At 36.7% G+C, this 20,353-nt stretch overlaps 1 protein-coding gene across 3 annotated transcripts; it reads left to right on the top strand.

Annotated features, from left to right (window-relative positions):
• Positions 1-1,166: 1,166 nt before the first annotated feature.
• PPARA (peroxisome proliferator activated receptor alpha) lies at positions 1,167-12,070 on the top strand (the record flags this gene model as incomplete). 3 transcript variants are annotated; one of them, XM_079549333.1, is made up of 6 exons in its annotated part: positions 1,167-1,377; positions 3,252-3,412; positions 4,826-4,964; positions 7,411-7,613; positions 9,880-10,327; positions 11,823-12,070. In XM_079549333.1, the coding sequence occupies 6 exons, from the start codon at positions 1,170-1,172 to the stop codon at positions 12,068-12,070; spliced, it is 1,407 nt and encodes a 468-aa protein (XP_079405459.1). The 3 variants fall into 3 exon arrangements, with proteins under 3 accessions (XP_079405459.1, XP_079405458.1, XP_079405460.1); XM_079549332.1 differs by having other exon boundaries at positions 1,170-1,377; positions 7,411-7,598; XM_079549334.1 differs by lacking the exons at positions 7,411-7,613; positions 9,880-10,327 and having other exon boundaries at positions 1,170-1,377.
• Between the last annotated feature and the right edge of the window lie 8,283 nt (positions 12,071-20,353).

The raw sequence follows: 20,353 nt of genomic DNA, 5'->3' as shown, positions 1-20,353 counted from the left end.
GCATCAAGGAAAGTTGGGTTGTTTTTGATTTATATTTGGTTGGCTGGTTGGTTCTTGCTTTTATCATAAGCTAGCACTTGAATTGGAAAACGAGTATTTGCCTATCCCCATGTAGCCAGTTTTTGGGTGGCTTCATGCTCTATGATAAATGGCAGCAAAAATATGGCTCTTTGTAAAAGTCAACACTGATTGGGAACCATGGGAACAGCCAAAGTTTCTCTGAAAGCCAGCACAAACTCATTGAATGCATCAGTACATGTTTGTATGTGTAGACAAGTGTTAGCTGCTCAGTCTAAAAATGAGTGTCTTGTAGCAGAAGTGTATCTTGGCAGCAGGAGCAGCATTTATTAATTCTGCAGTGCATTTATTAATTAGTCATCTGACATAGCAATAGAAGAATAACTGAAATTTGTGAAATAAGTACTTAATCTTAGGATTCTGTGCTGTTACTCAAAGTTGATGACACTGTTGGTGAGTTTGGAAGGCAACTTTGAAAACTTATTTCATTGTGGGAAATAAAGCTAACTCTAGGAATAATAAGTATGTTGGATTGCATATGCTGGAACATTCTTGCTGAAGATGTATTGAATTAAGTAGGTCAAAAACTATTAGTTTTGCTAGCCTCTGTAAAGATGCATTGCATATGGCATACTTTGTTCTCTGCAGTGTCATGAGAGCTATTGAACAAATTTAAGAGATTAAAGAAAATCTCAATCAACATATCTAAATCTGTTAGATGAGGTGAGGAAAGAGTACTCTATTACATACAACATATTGATACTTGTTATTTTTCAATGACATTTGGTGAGAAGTACATAATACCCACTGTAGAAACACAATTCGTAACATTCAACAGCAAAGGAGAGAAAACAACATCTACAAATTGATCTTGTCATGCATTTTCTTTATATTGAAGTATTTTGTGGACTTTTTCTTCCTAACCTGTCAGAGATTCACTTTGTGTAAGTCTTCTGGAGAAAGAATGCTGTATAGTATCTCATTATCAGATCAGAACTCATTTATCCAATGTACTGTGTGTAACTGAATCAAATATAAATATGTATATATATAATTCTGAATTTGTAAGTGCTGATTTTTTTATTTTTTTATTTTTAACTTTTTTTTTCCCCCAGCATACGGAGTTTAAGTGACTGCTCTACTTGACCAAAATGGTGGACACTGAAAACCATCTCTATCCACTTACTCCCCTAGAGGAGGATGATATAGGTAGTCCTTTATCTGGAGAGTTTCTACAAGATATGGAGAACATACAAGACATTTCTCAGTCTCTAGGTGACGATAGCTCTGGAGCTTTAAGTTTAACAGAGTTCCAATCACTGGGAAATGGTCCAGGATCTGATGGATCAGTTATAACAGGTAAGAGAGGTTACCATAAAACTTTCTTTTACAAATACAAAGTGATAGAAATGAAAGCCATTTTAATGTAATATTTATTGTTTATGACTAAATGACACTAAGAACATATGAGCTAATTATAGCTTTGCCTTAATATACGTAAGGATAGAATTAATTTACTACATTGTAACATAAAGCTGCTGGTTTTTAAGTTATCATATAGCTCTTCTGAGACATGAAGTTTTGGTTGGTTTTTTGTTTTTTGTTTTTTTTTTTTTTTTCAATTATTTGTGTGTGCATTCAAGTCCTATGGTAATTTGGATCAGTTTCTAGTGTCGCCTTCTTATTTTCAGTATTTAGTGTTCATGGCAAAAGATCCTAGTTTTTCTGTTAGAGAAGTTGGAAAGCATGAACTTGTAAGGCTTAAATTCCATTACACAAGTAAAAAGAAATGAAAATTATACGTTAAGAAAATCCTGTGTTTTAGGCTGTTGTTGATGACTCTGCCTGTGGGCTTGGCAATGCTGGCAATGAAGTCTAAGTTCTGTGCCAGTGTTTTTTCCAGTGTCATACTTGCTGACCTACATTCATAAGTGTTTCTTAATCTTTCTGTTAAAATAACACACCCATTAATTTGCTGAAGTCTTGTGGTACAAGTTGGAAGATGAAGATAAAAGAAATTCTGGCCTCAGAAAATATTTTCCTCAAACAGGGTGGAAATATTAATTGAATAGTTAAAGCTGAAAGGTGTTGGTTCTGTAACATACTCATCTACTAATAAAATTGAGAGTTTATTTCATTTTATGAAATTCCAAAGATTATTTTTCCATTACATTCAAAAGGTAAAAATATTTGATCAAGGCTTTTATTGCTTGGATATCTCAGAAGTAGATTTTACCTTCCTTTTAATGTCTGTTTTCAGTGATGTGAAGGAGTATGTTTTCACTTTAAGTAAATGTTTTCTTTAGAAAATGAATCTGTATAACTGCATTTTAGGTCTCAGTTAAGAGCATCATTTAAAACTATGAGTAATGAGTCAGTGGGATTTGTAAATGTATCTTCAAATGTTGGACAAATTCAACTTGAGCTAGGAATATGTCCCTTGTCTTACTACAGTAATAGATCTCATTCTAAACATTATGGCACGAGAGATGGAAACATAAAAGCAAGATGAGCTCTTAATAACCTTTCTGGAAAGAGTGATTGACGGGTTGGATGGTTATTGTAATACAAAATTGAAGCCACGAGGAGAAATCTATTTTATTGTTTGGGTTGGGTTCTTTTTTTCCCTCCTGTCATAGTTTGTGCTGTTTGTCTTTAGTAGGAGATACATGTTGAATGTTTTTTCTTGGTTTCATATTTACATTATTAGTGAAGACACTTCTATGCACGTTTTTACATGAAGAAAATTTCCTCCATTTGAGTGAAATATTATTTGAGTACTTTTTAGTTACTTATTTTAAGTTTGGGAATTAAACAATTTTATATTCACATCCAACAGACAAAAAGTAGAAAAATTCAAAGTTAAAAATGGGATGCAGGAAAGTCCAAAAAAGCTTGGTTTTCTCTCATTCTGTGTGGAGTATTCTTGGTGAATCTTGAAGGATCATTATTTGCCTTCTAGCTCTTGTTGTTAGGGTTACTTCAGTAAGGCTTTTTGTCAACTTGATGTTGTGTTCCTCATTGAAATTAGCAAGGTATGCCCTGTATTCTGTTTGTGGTTTTGCTAATAAAGTAAATAAGGATTATTTTTCAAACACTTATTGCCAAATTCACTTAATGGCTATGATTATTCACTATTGACTCACAATTTTTTTTTTTTTTAATAAGCTCTTTTTCTGTGTTGTTGTTGTGGGTTTAGCATAGTAATTATGAAGTGTTCCTTTTTCTTTTAGACACCCTTTCACCAGCATCCAGTCCTTCATCCATTAATTTTGCCACAGCTCCAGGTAGCATAGATGAATCACCCAGTGGAGCATTAAACATTGAATGTAGAATTTGTGGGGATAAAGCCTCAGGCTACCATTACGGAGTACATGCTTGTGAAGGTTGTAAGGTACAGTCATAATTTTCTTTTTAAGAGCCTAAATCATGTCGCTTTATTTGCAGGGTTATCTAAAGATAAGCATCTGTTTCATAAATGTTTAATTAGTATAATTTTAGCCATTAAAATAATTTAATAACTACATCTGAGATCTTCTTTGGGAAATAATTTGTTCAGGTACTGCAACTAGATACCTTAACTCAATTCCAGACCTTCATCAAGCAGAGGCAATTCACAATGAAAATTGTAATGCTGCTTTTGTGGAACTAGTTAGTTAGTTAAACAACTTAGAACACTAAACCATGACTTAAAATCAAAGCCCACTTGCTCCACTAGTGTTTTATTTGTGTTGGGAGTACAGCTGTGAGAAGCATGCAAGTTTGTTACATTTCCATTATAACACTACTAAATCCCAAATACCTCATCACCATCCTGTTCAGCTTGAATCATTTAGTATTGTACCTCTTGTAGTTTTGCAGCCAGTGCACATATCTGAGGCAAATTAATGTTATCGTTAATGTATGATTTTGGAGAATTGTATGGCCCAAGAATTCTAAAATTCTTTTCCTTTTTTTTCTTACGTTTTAGTTTTGCTTTTTTTTTTTCTTTTTTTTTTCTTTTTTTTTTCCTAAACTAAATGTAAGGCGAGAGAAATAATTTTATGTGTACAGTTTTCTCTCCTGCTCCATGTCAGAAGGTGATATTTCAAGTACAAATCTTATGGAATAATACTAGAAACTCTACTAGACATTGAGGACATGGAGAGCAAGTTCATAATCACCTGTGGTCAGAAATCTCCACAGCCTAAATTATATCTGTTACTATGTCATGTGAAGCAAAATGTTGCAACGACTTTAAAAAGCTTTGCTAACCCATTAATTACTTCTCAGTATGAGTCTGGTGTTACACTGCAATATCAAGACATCCTGGTAAGATCTGATGAGTTCTAGGCTTTTCTGTAATGCCTATTTTGTGTTCTTGGCTCTTTCTCCACACTGTGCTGCACTGTAATACCCCTCACATTTGCTGAATAGAAATGTGTTGTTTCTGTGTGTTTGTGTGACTTACACGTGTGAACGATGAAGGTTGTTCTGTCAGGCACTGAGAAAATATATGCAAAAGGAAGGTGTGAATGTTTTACATAATCCTTAACAGCAGATTTACTCTGGTACTCAAGGTTCTCAGTTCTCTCACAGGGAAGAGGGATGAAAACTATCCCTCCTTTCCTGTTTCCATTCTGTACACACCTTCATACACACCACCTCATTGCAGAGAGTGGGAAATTCATACCTTTGTACGGGTTTTGCTTTTCACATTGTTTTGCTAGTGATATGAATGAACAGTAAAAAAAATTACGTACATGATTAAAGTTTAGTAGTCAACAGCTCGTTAACATTACACGTTGTTTTTTCAAACTTCTTACAGGGTTTTTTTAGGAGAACAATCCGATTAAAACTCATCTATGATAAATGTGATCGCAATTGCAAAATTCAGAAAAAAAATCGTAATAAGTGCCAATACTGTCGTTTTCAAAAGTGCCTTTCAGTTGGAATGTCACATAATGGTAGGTAAGAGTGCCCCTTAATAATTTGCTTGTTTCTACCCAGGATCTGCTTCTGGAAGCAAGCACTTGGAAAACTTATATACTTCTTTACATGAGTTGAACTTCATATTTTTTTTCGGTATATATTGTGGCAGAGGGTGCCAATTTCCCTCATGATTAGTTGAAGTAACTGATAAACACCTGCCAAACATACACTTAAGAACTTTACACAGTTGTGTGGATTGTCTGTTTGTCCATGTAATGGTGAATTAATTTGTTACACCAAGAACTTTGGTAACATTGAAACAAGCTCCAGTACTGGAAGAATTCTGGTCAGGAGATTTGCAGAGGAGCAGAAGGAGAACTATTTCATTGGGAGAGAGAAAGACATAGGACAGAAATCTGTAGAAGACCAGGCTCTAATATTTTGTAGGCTTCCGTGCAACAGCTCTTGGACTGATGGTTTGGAAAGGGGGAGGAGGTTGCTGACTGTGTGTACTGACCATGGAGCAGGTATCTGGTAGATTGCTTGCTAAAGGGAATGGTAAAAATTTAGAGCATTTAGATATACAGTTAAAAAAAAATTATGTTATTGTTTGTGTTAATGACTTAATATAGGGCTGGTAAGCCTGTGGCTTACAGGCCAATTTCAACCCCAGAAGGCAGTTTTATGTACAGTATGTAGCTTGCTAAGCAACTTTGGTAAAGAGGAGTGAAGATAAGGGAGGGAGAGGCCAAGCCACAAAAAAGCATATTTAGGTGTCCAAATGACAGCAGTTTGCTTTCCCTACGTAAATCAGATTGTGTCAAGGCTGAACTTGAGAGCAGGTGTGATCTGAGAGTAAGTTGCTGGGCTAGGTGAAAAGCTGTGGGTTGGAAGACAAACTTTCTGAGGAAACAAGGCCATCAAGATAGCTGGGGTGACTACCTGCTTGAGGAAGCTACCTATGGCTGTGTAATCTAGAGCCCTGGGAAGTGACACTGAGAATGTTAACTTTCTGGTTCTGGAGAAGTCTGGCTCCTTTGTGAGGAACCATGACTGATACTAAAATGCACTGGGAGTGGGTGTATAGTCTCTGTGTGACTTGGGAAGAACGTGCCAGCTAACAAAGTAACATCTCAGGAGCAGGAACTGAGTAGAGAGCTGTGCTGGCTAGCAGGGTTAGTTCTCAGTTGAAATGATTTCCCTGGGGTTACATGTGCTCCAGCTGAAGGAAGCAGCAGTTCTGTGGGGCAGACATATGGGGGCCAAAAAGGAAGGAAGGAAGGAAGGAAGGAAGGAAGGAAAAGACTTCTAACTTGCAGGCCATGCTTCTCAGGAAATAAATCTTAATTAGATTTACAGCCATGACCTTTACAGTATAAATTTCACTTTAGGAGAGAGATTCTTCCACTTTTCTGATAGATTCATGGCCAGATTTAGAGCAGACCTTCCACTGAAGTCCAAAACTACACTGCAGATCATGCCCCAAGTATATCGTGAGAAAATTCCTTGGCATGTTTAAGGGCTGACTCTACACAGGCTTAGACTCAATCAAAGCAGTCAGGTTCTTTCCTCCCACTGGTTAGCTGCTGAAATGAGGCAAAAGTGACCAGCTGTACTTTCAAAACTTTGCCGCTATCAGAGGGCAGGGCCACTTGTAAAATGGTGCTCCTTTTGGTTTTAGATGAAATTGAAGAGGTATGGAAAATATGCTTTTTATTCTGTCGTTAAGTGGCAAGAACAGTGGCCCAAGAAACAGGAGACTCCTATCTCCATTGAGGTTTCAAACTCACGTCTCCTGCCCCTCAAAAGAATGTCCTAGCAAATAGATTGGATACTTAAACTCTACTCTCATCCTCTCCGATCTTGGTGAGCTAATCTGGGTCTGGTAAAAAGTCCTGTTGAGCGACCTTTGAGCGTAAGTATGGGTCTCTGATCTGTTCTGTTCTCACTAGACAGTACATATATGTTGAACTGAGCAAAAATCCAGTGCATAAATAGCTGAAGCCCTAGCAGGTCCAGAATGGGCACTGGAATTTGGTCCCATCTCCCTGCTAAGTAATTCCCCATGCAGCTTTCCAGCCAGCACTTGTACTCTCTGCCAAGCTCCTGACATGACCTTCATCACTGAATCTTTTTAGAATTCCCGTGGTAGACTTTTAGTCTCACTTTAGGAGCTATAAGACACAATAAGGAGCGAACAACTGTAGTTGAAGTTGTAGTGTAGAAGGAAAAACGCATGCTTTCTACATCATTGCAGATACCAGTTTGTGTTCTAAAATGTCTAATTACCTTCAGTTTAGTATACTGACTACATGAGTTTCATCAGTCAGGTCTCAGTCATCATCTGTGCTGGAAAGGACTATATCACTACTTTGGTTGTTCTGAATGGAAAATCTTGCTGTCTGTTCAGCAATGGGAAAAGGCACAGTTTTTTTAATAACTTTTTTTTTTTTTTCCCCCTCAATTTTTTCCTCCTATCAGCAATACGTTTTGGACGAATGCCGAGGTCTGAGAAGGCCAAGTTGAAAGCAGAAATTTTAACGGGTGAAAATTATCTAGAAGATTCAGAAATGGCAGATCTTAAATCACTTGCCAAAAGAATTCATGATGCTTACCTGAAAAACTTCAATATGAACAAGGTTAAAGCCAGAGTCATCCTTGCAGGGAAAACTAACAACAATCCAGTAAGTAATTTTAATGTAACTTTAAAGTAAAGCTAGAAGGTCATAAGGTGATATAATAATTTGTTCAACTTTTAAGCATATCTTTTAGGAAATGAGTAACTTGCTAATACAGAAATGAGATATACAAAAAGAAATCCCTATAATAAATATAAATACTTTTAGGCACTATGAGAATAATAGCTTTAGGAACCACTAAATTATAGTAGATATGTAAGGGAACGAAAATCAGTTCTTAATCAGAAAACAAAATGGGGCATCTGAATGTGAATACCTTGTGGTATTGGTGGGGAAAATGGTTCAAATTTAATATCCTGTTATGAAAGGGGATTGAGGGGGGAAGGGAATTTCAAATGCTTTTCTGCCACAGATACCACATTAAATACTGTTATCTTTCAGGACATACAGCAGCTCTGAGTTTCTGTTGCTATAATCCCAACAGTATTAATGGTAGGAAGAGAAGGAACTCATATTTCTAATTCTTTGTTAACAGTACTACACATTTCCTCATGCAACCTTCCTGGTCATAACTGTATGGTTACTTTGAAAGGGAGAATCAGGGTTGTGGGGACATGTATGCTAAACAGTTTAATTTTCTTCCAGGAAATTTATCCAAGGTCTTGAAAAAAATAATGAATGTTCTCTAAGAATTTTTACTTACAGTATTCTGTTCATTGCTAATTAGTAGATATTGTGAAATAGTTACTTAGCAGTTGTACAACTGCTATCCAAGATTTTACTGAGAGCCCTGCTGTTTTGACAATGAACAGAATTTTCCTAGAAGTGATTGAATATGGCAAGGAAATCAATGTTCAGCAATGAAGAGGTGTCTCGTATATATGATAGAGAAGATAAAATCAGCAGTAAAATTTTTAAAAAATTAATTCCAGTAAAAAAAAAAAAATTGGTTGTTATGCAAATTGTAAGCAAGCTGTCTTCCAAATTACGGAATTTGGTGTATTATAGTCTAGTCTAGCCAACCTTACAAGCACATTAAAAGAGAAACATATGAATAATGCCAGTCTTTTACACTGGATTGATGAGATGCCTAAAAATTAAGCATGGGTGTAAATGTTTTGAAGGGTACAACTGACATAAGCCTAAAGTAAATACTATGCTTTAAAACCTTACCAAGTAGATATCTCCATAAAGTCATTTTTAAGCTTGTTATTGTGCCAGAAGTTGCAATATGGATTTTAAGTGTAGGGATCCTGGATCACTAAGTCTTAATTTTTGTGTTTGTATTCATGCAATGAAGTTGATGTAATTGCACTCAGATTAGAGTTGTCTGATTATCAGGAGCTAGAGCTTGCATGTGTATCAGTGAATTCACGAGCGAAAAAGCAATGAGGAATCAGAACTAGTATGGTAGAAACAAGTTATTTCCTCATTCTTCAATATGCAGGAATGTGGAGAGGTTTTGGTTTTTTTTTTTTCTAACCTTATCATCTCTTCCAGGAAAATATATTTTGATTTTCTTTTATCTTAAATAAATAAATAAATAAAAATAAAACAAAGGGGAGAGAGAGGTTTGTTGTTGGTAATTAATAATCTACCTACTTCTGAAGTATACATTAATATTTGATTTCAGGAGATCCTAATTCTTGGCATTACTGTAACTCACTGCAGAATAAATCAGCATTTTTGATGATGACAAGGTGTCATTTTTATATTTGGTTTCTAAGACCTTGGCAATACCTCATCAGATTGTAATGCGTATATTTTTTAAATGAAGGGGGTTTTATTTACAGAAAAGAGTGTGATCAAGACTGAAGTTTAGTGTTGTCTGACATCCTAATGGAATTCTGGTGTTAGAGATTATTTAGACTTACTGTAGCTGGCAAGCTGAGCACAATTTCTATGGAAGAACAGCTGTGAGATAGTTATGAAAATCTGATAGTGAACATAAGAGTAATAAACAGGTCACATTCTTGTGACTTGTTGGACTGGATGGCCTTCAGAGGTCCCTTCCAACTCTAAGGATTCTATGATCCTGCGTAAAAGTAGATTGAAGATACGTCATACCTATTTACCTTTTGCTTTTTGCCTTGTTGTATGAAGAGCTGACTTGCTTGTAAACACTGCAGTTCATAGTTCTGGAATACGTGGTTTCTCTGTATGCAGAAATATGAAAGAACTCAAGGTTTATTGACAGTTTAAAAACAGATTATTATGAAAATTAAAAGGTTCACCCAAATCCAATTTCTTTAGCAAAGCAATGATTAATAGCTTTTAGTTTATTGATGAATTAATAATGTTTTCTCTGTAGCCCTTTGTTATACATGATATGGATACCTTGTGCATGGCAGAGAAGACACTGGTAGCAAAATCGGTTGCCAATGGAATTCAGAACAAGGAAGCCGAAGTCCGAATCTTCCACTGCTGCCAGTGTACATCTGTAGAGACTGTCACAGAACTTACTGAATTTGCCAAATCTATCCCTGGCTTCTCCAATCTTGACTTGAATGATCAAGTGACGCTGTTGAAATACGGAGTTTATGAAGCCATCTTTGCCATGTTAGCATCTGTAATGAACAAAGATGGGATGCTGGTAGCCTATGGAAATGGTTTTATAACTCGAGAGTTCCTGAAAAGTCTGAGAAAGCCATTCTGTGATATAATGGAGCCAAAATTTGATTTTGCGATGAAATTCAATGCACTGGAACTGGATGATAGTGATATATCACTTTTTGTCGCTGCCATCATTTGCTGTGGAGGTAAGTGCTACACATTTATTCTTCAAGGCAGTAAAAATTAGAGAGGGGTCTAATTACTGTGTATTTTTAAAACGGGAATGTAAAGAGTGTTGGTGTATTTTTGTTTGATGTTTGGGGATTATTATTTTTTAATGTTTAAGGAAGTAGTATTTGCATTTACACAATGGACTGAAAAGCAGTTTGTAATGAAATTGGAGACAGGGGTATAGTTTTGCTCCCTTTTGACTTGCTGATTGGATCACGTAATGAATTCTGCACAAATGCACAGTGCTGTCGATGCACGTCCTATTTTCTGATTTTTAAAATTGCAACTTATTTTCAAAACCCAACTCGATCAGCTAATTCCAAAAAGTAGTTTGTGATGCTTTAAAAAACAATTTCATAGTACCGCGGAATGTGGCTTTGTTTTTATGGCCATTGTTTATGAGAGAAAGAACACAAATGTTATCCCTTCTTTCCTCGTGAAAGGGCTTACATACTTAAGGTTAAGTTCAAAACTATTCATAGGCGTTTTGAAAAAAGAAAATAAGAAGATCAAGGCAGTTCCAATGGCATGGTTGCCTGCTTTTTTTTATATGCTGCCAAACTCGTAAGACATTTCACTGTTAATAGCAGCATCCTCAACAATTACAAGAAGAGAAAGTCTGTAGACTTTCAAATGCTTCAAGTGCTAGTTTAGACAGTAAGTTCCAACCGAATCTTGAGTTACTTTTGCACACCATATTGATATTTTGAGTTTTCGAAAGTCAAGAGAGTTCTCTTCAGGCAAAATGGTATTTTTCTCTTTTCTTCTCCATGGAAATAGTTGAAGTTTGCAAGAAACAAATTTAGCTTGTGACCTCATACTTCTCACAGATATGTTTGACCCAGAGAGTTAAAGTATAGGATTGTAAGTAGCTGCAAGTGGGATCCAGTGCTGAAAAGTGTGAACCATCCTTAGTAGGTACTTCTCTACATCCTGTCAATAACTTATGCTATAGCAGGTTGTATGGGAACCAAGGGTGAAAGCCAGATATTTTGTATCTTGATTAGAGCTCCCAAACTTGAAAAAGTCTTTAGAAATAACCATGTGTTTTTTAACTCTTGTCCTTACTGTTTGAATTATTTTATTGTGGCATGCAGATTATAGAACTGGATTCCTAGGCTGAATGCTTCTTTTAGTTTAGTGAGTGGAAGGGGTGGGTTTTGTTGTTTTTGTTTTTTTTTTTTTGCTTTTTTTTTCCTTTAGCAGCACAGGTTGTATTTAGTACTATGAGCTTTCCTCAAATAACTGTGGGCACTGAAAATGCTTTGACCTGAGGGCTAAGACTGCATTTTTCTAAAAGTTTACTTTAAGCCTGTTCCAAAACCTGTTAAAGTTGATGAGGTTATTGTCATTGCCCTCAAGTGTATAATATAAATTTGTACTAGTCTATGAAATATAGAATCCATAAGATAGCCTACAATAAAGAATATTTCAAAAATTTTGACATGTATTCTTCTGTTTTGAGAATAGATCGTCCTGGTCTCGTAAATGTGGGACACATTGAAAAAATGCAGGAGAGCATTGTGCATGTACTGAAACTGCACTTGCAAACCAACCATCCTGATGATATCTTCCTCTTCCCGAAACTTCTCCAAAAAATGGCGGACCTCCGGCAGCTTGTCACAGAGCACGCTCAGCTTGTTCAGATAATCAAGAAGACTGAATCTGATGCACATTTACACCCTTTACTGCAGGAAATCTACAGGGATATGTATTAAGGATTTTTAGTATTTTTTCCACGATATTTAAAGACAACAGCAATATTAATAATAGATGGGAGCAAAATCACTTGCTATCAGCTGTTCACTCAGTTCGGAGCGTGAAAAATGTAAAAGCTAAGTAACTGGAGTGCTACAGGTCTTTTGGTTTGAGTTCTTCTGTCTTCATTCAAATGAGTTCTGCAGAAAAATACTGATTGTAATGTTCATGAAGCGCCTTAAAGCAGTTCTTTTATTTGGAAATCTGAAGATTGCTAAAGAACATATATTTGTATAATAAATCAGAATGCTAAGTAACAGAAATGAGGAGAAAAAAAAGAAAAAAAAAAAAGTATTTCCTCTTGGCTTAGTCATTTTAGAGTTACAATAACAAATTCAGCAGATTCCTCCAGCTACAAGCACTGTCATAAAGGTGACGCGTTCTTGGCTAATGGAAATACTGAAGGACAACTAATATTTTTCGTTGGAGGCAATCAGTCTAGATTTATCAAATGATTGGGTATTACTGTACATACATATATACAAAATTTGAAAGACCTTTCTTGTGCCATTGCTTGAAATCCAGGAAGCACACTACAGTTGCACATAGCATGGCATTGGTGTACTTTACAATTAGTGCACTGAAAAGACAATACTTTCAATAGATGAAATAAAATCCCAAGCATTAAAATAAACAATACAGCAGATAGTACTATTCAGGTTTTTCTGCAAGAGTAAAAGTGCTAAGTCATGGAACTGTTGTTTGGAAAGGAAAGGAAATGCAAAAATCTCCCTGAGGAAAAACATGTCTAACCATGTGTAGCTTGGAAAACTTGCAACAGCTCAAGATGCAGTCAGTTTTGACTTAAGAATACAACTTTGAATCAGCCAGAGTTCTGGACAGACAGAAAAATCTGATCCTAGTCGAGGGGGGAGAGTGGGGGAAGAATTTCAACTGTACAGCATTCTAGTGCAATGATAGCTTACTCTGAAGAAATGATTACATAGGAAAGGTACTTTCTTGTCCTGTATTTTGGCAGTATGGAGTTAATTGAACTTGTTTACTTTTCTGATGAGTACTTTTTTTTTTTTTTTTTTTTTTTTTTTTTCCCAATTCTTCACTCATATATTTCTAATCTTTGATAGACGTTGCCTATAGAAGTAATAGCTGGATTATTTTACCAAATTTTCTCCTTCTCATTAGAGCCATAGTAGATAAAGTGGCAAGAAAATAGAGCTTGTCAATTGTCTGATGTTATGAAAGAGAGTACAACTAAGAGTAAGTTTATCATATACCCGAGTGTTTTACGATAGAACTTACTCTTGATTAAAAATAAGCTACAAGGAAACTGCTTGCCTATGGCATTTTGCAGGGTCCCTTATTGAGATTAATGCACAAAATGTGAAAGCAAGTGCTAGTTGCATACAAGGCACTGTGCTAGTTTTTTTTCTTGACATTTTTTAATCTGGTAATTTCAGTTTCTTATTTCTGTATTTTACTATCTGTTTCATAGCAAAGGCTTCAGGAGCCAGTCTTAACATTTTTGCAACAGTTAAGCTTTCAGTGCCACAGGATGACAAGTTCTCCTTGTTTTATTGTAGCTTGTTTGGAAACATTAGGATCTTAAACATTCTCTGAATTAAGATGGATGAAGTGAGAACATCATGTACTGGTGCTTATTTAGTTACATTTGTTTTTGCACAAGCCCGCTGGCATGGCTAGGCACTGAATAAATTACTGGTTTAACAGCAATTTGGTATTTACCTAGATGACGGCCATTAGCAGAAGTTTTAGTGTGAAATACTAAAGCATCAGCCTCAAATTTGGTGACCTTCTAGGGCAAGATAGAAGAACTAGGTCCACATGCGCAGAACTTCCTCCTTTGCATTCCCTGTCAGTTACCTTCTTCTCCCCACAGCTGGGACGAATAAGCATTATGTTACAGCTCCTTCGAACACTTCAGTAAGGGAAGATTGTTGGCTTTACTGGGAAACAGTGGATGAGAAATGGGTTGTCTTGTGTCTTGCAACAGTAAGTACTATGCCCTCAGAAATAACAAGAAGATTTTATCAGTAATGCTGCTTAATTCTTCAAGTCAGCCTTGTCTCTCAAGGAAACGGTGGCTTTTGGGTATAAGATAAGCACTGAGGTATTTGATAAGCAAAATTGCTTAGTTAAGGAAGTAGCCAATATCTCACAATGGCATATTAGCAATCTGTAAGCATTGCATCCATCCATAGGAAGTGCGCAGTGCTTAGCAGCGTGCAGTTGATGGTGGTGGAAATTCTAACGGTGGAAACTCTAACAGCCAACTGGCTCAAGTGAAGTGTAAGCTGCATTTTCCCCCAAAGCACAGTCATGTGCAAAGTGCAAATTTGAAAGTTCTCTTCCATTACTTGCATGTACTGAAGTTTCTCAGAAAACAAACAAACAAACAAACGAAAAGACAAAATCACTGTGGAGAAAACATATTTTCTCCGTTATTGTTTCCAAAAATGGCTAATACACTCAACTGGAACTGAAAAGTTTCATTATAAATACTTAAATTTGGCAAAATTATAAAGAATTTAAAACAGCTTTGTATTTATATTACATTATATGTAATAATATGAAATATGTAATTTCGTTACAAAGAAGCCTCTTTGTAACAGGATCCCATTACTTTAGGAAATTAGGAAAGTGTGTTATCTGCATTTTTTCTTACTTCAGGTGCATTTTTTCTTAATAACAAAAGAAAATGCAAGCATTTTTTTGAATAATCCCTTTGGACACCAGCATTCAATTTCTATTTTAAATTAAATTGCAGGCCTTTAAATGTATGGCAAGAATACATCTGTGAGTTACAGAAGTATAAACAAGATGATAATGTAGCTGAAAATTCCGGATAAATTCCACCGTCTACAGGTTTGCACTGTGCATGTACCCACAGACTCCTTCTGTGGAGATATTCAGGACTTACCTGGACACTTTTCTATGCAACCTCCTATAGTGAACCTGCTTTAGCAGAGGAGGTTGGACTCTGATCTCCAGAGGTCTCATCCAACCCCAGTGATTCTGCACTTCTGTGCGTTTCTCAAAGAATGAAACAGAGCAGACAGTTCACTTGCATAAGTGTGCAAAAGGAAGTTCTTAATTTAAACCTTATGCTTCTAAAAAGTTACATCAGAGACTTGTGTGGATGACTGAAGTAGATATTTGCCAATTAGATGTCAAAAGTACTCAATTTACATTCATTTTCAAAAAGTTTGGAGTCTGACAAGTTGTAAGTATATTATTGAGGAGCTTTCAGCATCTCCACATCATAGAGATCATTTAATATTTTAAAATGTTCAATCTATGGAGGGAAATAAAGTTAGCTGATTTCAGGATAAAGATTTATTAAAGGCTTATTAATTTGCTATGAATAGTTTTGATCTGATTCTTATCTACGCTAGCTTATTTTAATGTAATAGCATTGAAGACCAGGAGTGCCTAACTGTGGGAATGAGCTTACAACCAGAGGCAGCAGGTAGATAGGGATCCTAAGGAGCAATGGTGCAATTTAGGATTTCAATAAACCACCTATTCACTTTGGAGGGTCTTTTTGTTTCTTAGTTTTTGATTTATTGGTAAGCCTTAGGTACTTTAATAGCAGGGAAAAGAAAAAGCCAAAAAAAAAAAAAAAAAAAGGGTATGTTTCTAATAATTAGGAGTACTCATTTTCAAACTCTATAATATATTGTTTAAAGGTACTCTGTGTTCAGTTTGGTAGTGCACAGCTGTCTTTAAGAAAAAAAAAAAAACAACAAAACATTGCATTGTACCTTACGTAAATTTCAGAAATCCACTTTTATTTAAAACACAAATTGACTGTCAATGGATAGGAATGTTCTCCATTTACAGAAATTGAATCTTTCTTGGCATTTAAAGAAGTGTTCTTCTTTTGTCATTTCCATGTGCCTTTGTGCTTTGGTTCTAGCCAGCTGCTAGAAAGCTGAAGTGTTGCCAAAGAGCTTATTTTAGCTTTATTTCTGGCCTGCACAGATTTAGGAAATACCAGCAGTTGCACTAAGTCCGTTCTCATGAGAGAGCTAGCACAAGTTTGCAAATCAAAGAGCTTATAATAAGCATCCAAACATTTGTTTGTTTATTCAAACTGCTAAAGCTTTGGAGATTTATTCATCACGGGAGCTGGGTCACACACTGGTAAATTGAAACTTCCTCCTTATCTCTAATGGAAAGCCTGGACAACTTGAGCATCGTGTCAGACAAAGAAATCAGAGATTGTGCTGTAGCTGCTTCTACTGTGTCTAAAGAGGAACAATTTCAGCTCTGTCTCTCCTTAAAAGCGACCATGTTACTTAGTAGAAAATCTGCAACTGCCTTTAACAAATGCATTTGCAGCTGTCGGGTTTTTACTTAAGGATAAGTTCTTATAAAGAGTGGACCTTCACTGAAAACCCTGATCCCTTAGTAAGTGTCAAAATGTGAGGGTTAGTACGGTATCTGGTACTTGCTTATATCTCAAGTGCTTTCTTGATAATGAGTTGCATATATATTTTTTTAATCTAGAGTTAATTAGCTCTGCTGTCCTCTTACTAGAGATTTAAATTATATGTGGGTTTGATCTGAGAGTATTGATCGTATGTACTATGGAATTTTTTAATGTAATGTAATACCATTTCTTCACGTTTTGATTTGTAAAATATCAGAATATAATTGCAAGGTATAAACTTTCACTAAATTATATTACAGAGGTACTTTAAGAAAAATATGTAAATTATTTAATTTAAATACTTGTTTCATACTTTATCTTGTGAAGCCTTTTGTACAGTGAGGAAAGATTTACTTTTATGGGTAAGGGTGGTGGGCCTTAAGTCAAAGGCAAGCATCTATTTATTCCTGCGTGAGTTTTATTCCTATCATAAATTCTGCAATTTGTCACCGTTTGGCATTGACAGTTGGCACCAAATTGAAAATTGGATTTTCACACAGAATACAGACTTCCTTAAAGTAAGTCTGGGTTAGGATGAAATGTAACTTATGGCTGCTTCTTTTCTGAATTCCTTAGGCAGCAATGGAAAAAAACTTTAAAAGCTACCATCAAATGTGTCACTTTACACTGTAAATATATCATATAAATGCATTGCTGACTAAATCCATCCTAGGGCAAAGGCATTCCTCTTCTGGTTTCCCTAACGTGCTTACAGTTTGTTGTTTTTTTTTTTTTTTAAAGCTTCTTCAGCTTCTGAAGCCTTTTTTTCCCCTTAATCTTCTTGACTGATTGCATCAGTGTTATCTCATCAGATTCCTCCGAAGCCTTGTTTCAAAACAGAATTTCTACTGCAAGGACCTCAATTTCAGCTGGGCTGCCTCTGCCCCAGGGGTAGGCTACAGGCACAAGAGAGATTAATCTCCTTACAGGCTGGGTCTTAAGAATGAACTGGACTGCAAGAGCAGGCATAAGGTACTTAAAAGCCATTTTAAGTATTTTGGTATGTTTTCTCAGGTTGGATACACATGAGCTGTAATTGCTACCATGGAGGGGAAAAAAAGAAGAAGAAGAAAAAAAAAAAGCAGCACAATGCAAAAAGTTTTACGGCATTCTTCACCCCTGAAAGAGAAAAAAAAAATGGTGGTGGTAAATATTAGCCAACCAAAATAGTGGCACACGCTCCTCCTACTGCGTAGGAGTGCAGTATAAACATTCAAAATCTCTTTGGTGATGTGTAATGGGAATCGTAAGATTAGCAAAACTGCCGGGTGATTCATATGCAAGTTGCCACACAAAGAGCCATCCACATCCAGGCTTCCCTACCTCAGGCACATCTGCGTGCCACAGGAAAGTTTTGCTGCCCGGTGTCGGAATTGCCTTCACGGAGACACGGCGCCTTTGCCCCGTCGGTCCTGCAGCGCTCTTCGGAGCTGCTGGGGATGGAGCAGATCCGCTCATCTGCGCCGTTATGTCCCCGACAGTCACGTAGAGAGTGGGAAGAGGCTGCTTCAACGAAATCCCTCACCTCGCTCCCTGCACGGACAGCTCCCGTGGGGTGGCTGGCAGTGGGAGGCCGTGGCTTCCTCTCAGTGGCCACAGATATTTTCCTCTGGTTTCGGAAGTGGAAGAACATTTCCGGCTTCCTTAGTGACAACAAAGCTGATCTAAGTTTGAATAGTGCAGATTTTAAAAAGAACCCCCCCTATTGCTGTTTGACACTATCTGTGCTATCAGCTTCTCAGATGAGCTGCATTTCATATCGCTCCTGATATTTCACTATACAATCACTCTGATTTTCTGTAGGAATGTAACAATTACGTCACGATGTTAGAACCCTTCATGGTGTGTTAAATTGTCTGTTATCTGCTACGACAGAAAAAAAGCACATTTTTGTTAGCATTGCCAAATCCTAGTCGGTAGAGCAAATAAGTGTTTAATTATGTCAAGATAATGATATTAAAGAAGAAAAAACAACAACAACAAAAACCCAAATCATTGTTTCCAGTCACTTTTTTTTTTTTTTTTTTTTTTTTTTTTAATTTATTTTTAGAGGAATTTTGGGGTGTGTTTTATTGCAAAGAGCTGGCATTTCTGGAAGGGAATAGTAAACCTGATTTCCATGGAATGTGTTTCTCAGTGAAATCCCACCCAGTGCCTCTGGGTTCCTGAGGGTCTTTCTGTCAGACCAAATGCAGATGGGATTTCCAGGAAAGAACAGCAGCCCTGGGCTCACAGGGTCTTATAGGAAAGACAAAGTCACTTACATGTGTGAATGTAAAAGTTACATCTAGTGTAATGTGATGATGGCTTCTCAGATGTTACCGGCCTACCGAGATAGAATGAAAAAACTTGGAACTTTTTTACATTGTTTTTTTTTTTTGTTTGTTTGTTTGTTTGTTTCCTTCTTTAAAACATAAATGGTTGGATTCACTGTTTGTATAGAGACTGCTGGAAACCTCTGTGCTTTAAAAAGAAAAAAAAAAAAGTTATCCTGCAAGATTGAATGTAAACATGATTAATTTGCAATACGTTTTTGCCTTAATGGTTTAAAAAAAAATAAAGTATTTTTAAAATGAACCTAATGACTTGTGCTGATCTTTCATTTCCAGAAAATAAGTCATGCTACTGTTGTGGTTTTGAGACTGGCAGAGTTGTTACACTCTGCTGGTGGCCTCTTGTACTTTATCCGAAGCAGCTGCCACATCTTAACTGAATCCCTTCCAATGACCATACATGCATCGATAGCTTTTAAGTACACTAAGATAGTTCTGCTCTGACCTCCTGTACAGCTTATGTCCTCACCTGGCAGGTCCTGTCAACGTGTGCAGAGTCAGAACCTGGGTGTGCAGGGCAGGTGGTGGTGATGTGCCTGCGCACCATGGCAGCTGTCACTCCTTCTGAGACAGCACCAGTGGCAGGAGTGCTCTTCTAGTTAATTAATAATTCAAACAAATTTGCCTTGATTTGATATCCAGGGCTCTGCTTCAGAAAGCACTCAGCTGCTCAACTTCACACCAGGGATAGTACTTCTACCAGTGACCAAGAGTGGATAAAGCGAGCTTTGGTAGGAATGGCTGCGTTTATTGTGGGGGCTGGCAACAAATGTCTGTTTTTAAAAAGAAGTACTACATAAGCTTACTATATAACGTGTTGGTATTACAAGGGTTTTTTAATGACAGAATACTATTTGAAGTATCTAGAACGTGTGGATGCTTGTAGATTAACTGTTAGGGATGTGTGCGTAACATACATATGCATTCTTTCCTTTGCAAACCCAGGGATTTATTGAAGTGGTAAAACAGTGCTGAAGGAAAATCACAGCAGAGTAAATAAACTTTTTTTTTTTCATCATCTGTGTGCTGGAGGATTGAGGGCCTCATTCTCAGCAGAAGAAAGTACTCAGAGAAGTTGATAAAACCCAACTGTAAAGGCTCTGTGCATCCTGTGAAGAAGGACTCGCGGCTGCTCAGCTGTGGTAAGTTTAGGTATGATGACAGCATTCAATCTGTAAAATCACACATACACCAACACATTGTGATAGAGAGCATAATGCCCATGTTCAGTAGGAAATATTAGAATGCAGAATATGCAAGCAGTAACAGTCAGACACAGATAATAACTGTCATTACAGGAGGTCTCTAATCACAGGTAGGCCAGCTTTCCTTTCCTAGCACAAGGATCACAGATGACAGAAGGGCACACGGTATGTTGAATTAGAGGAAAAACAGCTCAGAGAGCAGAGGTCCTTCCCAGCACCATGTGGGTGCACCTCCCAGGCCTCAGGTATCTCACAGCCCAAAGGCACATTTTCATTCAGATGTGAACTGCA

This window comes from Tetrao urogallus, assembly GCF_951394365.1.
Source record: "Tetrao urogallus genome assembly, chromosome: 1".
NCBI lineage: Eukaryota > Metazoa > Chordata > Aves > Galliformes > Phasianidae > Tetrao > Tetrao urogallus.
This window is presented reverse-complemented; position numbering and strand designations above follow the sequence as displayed.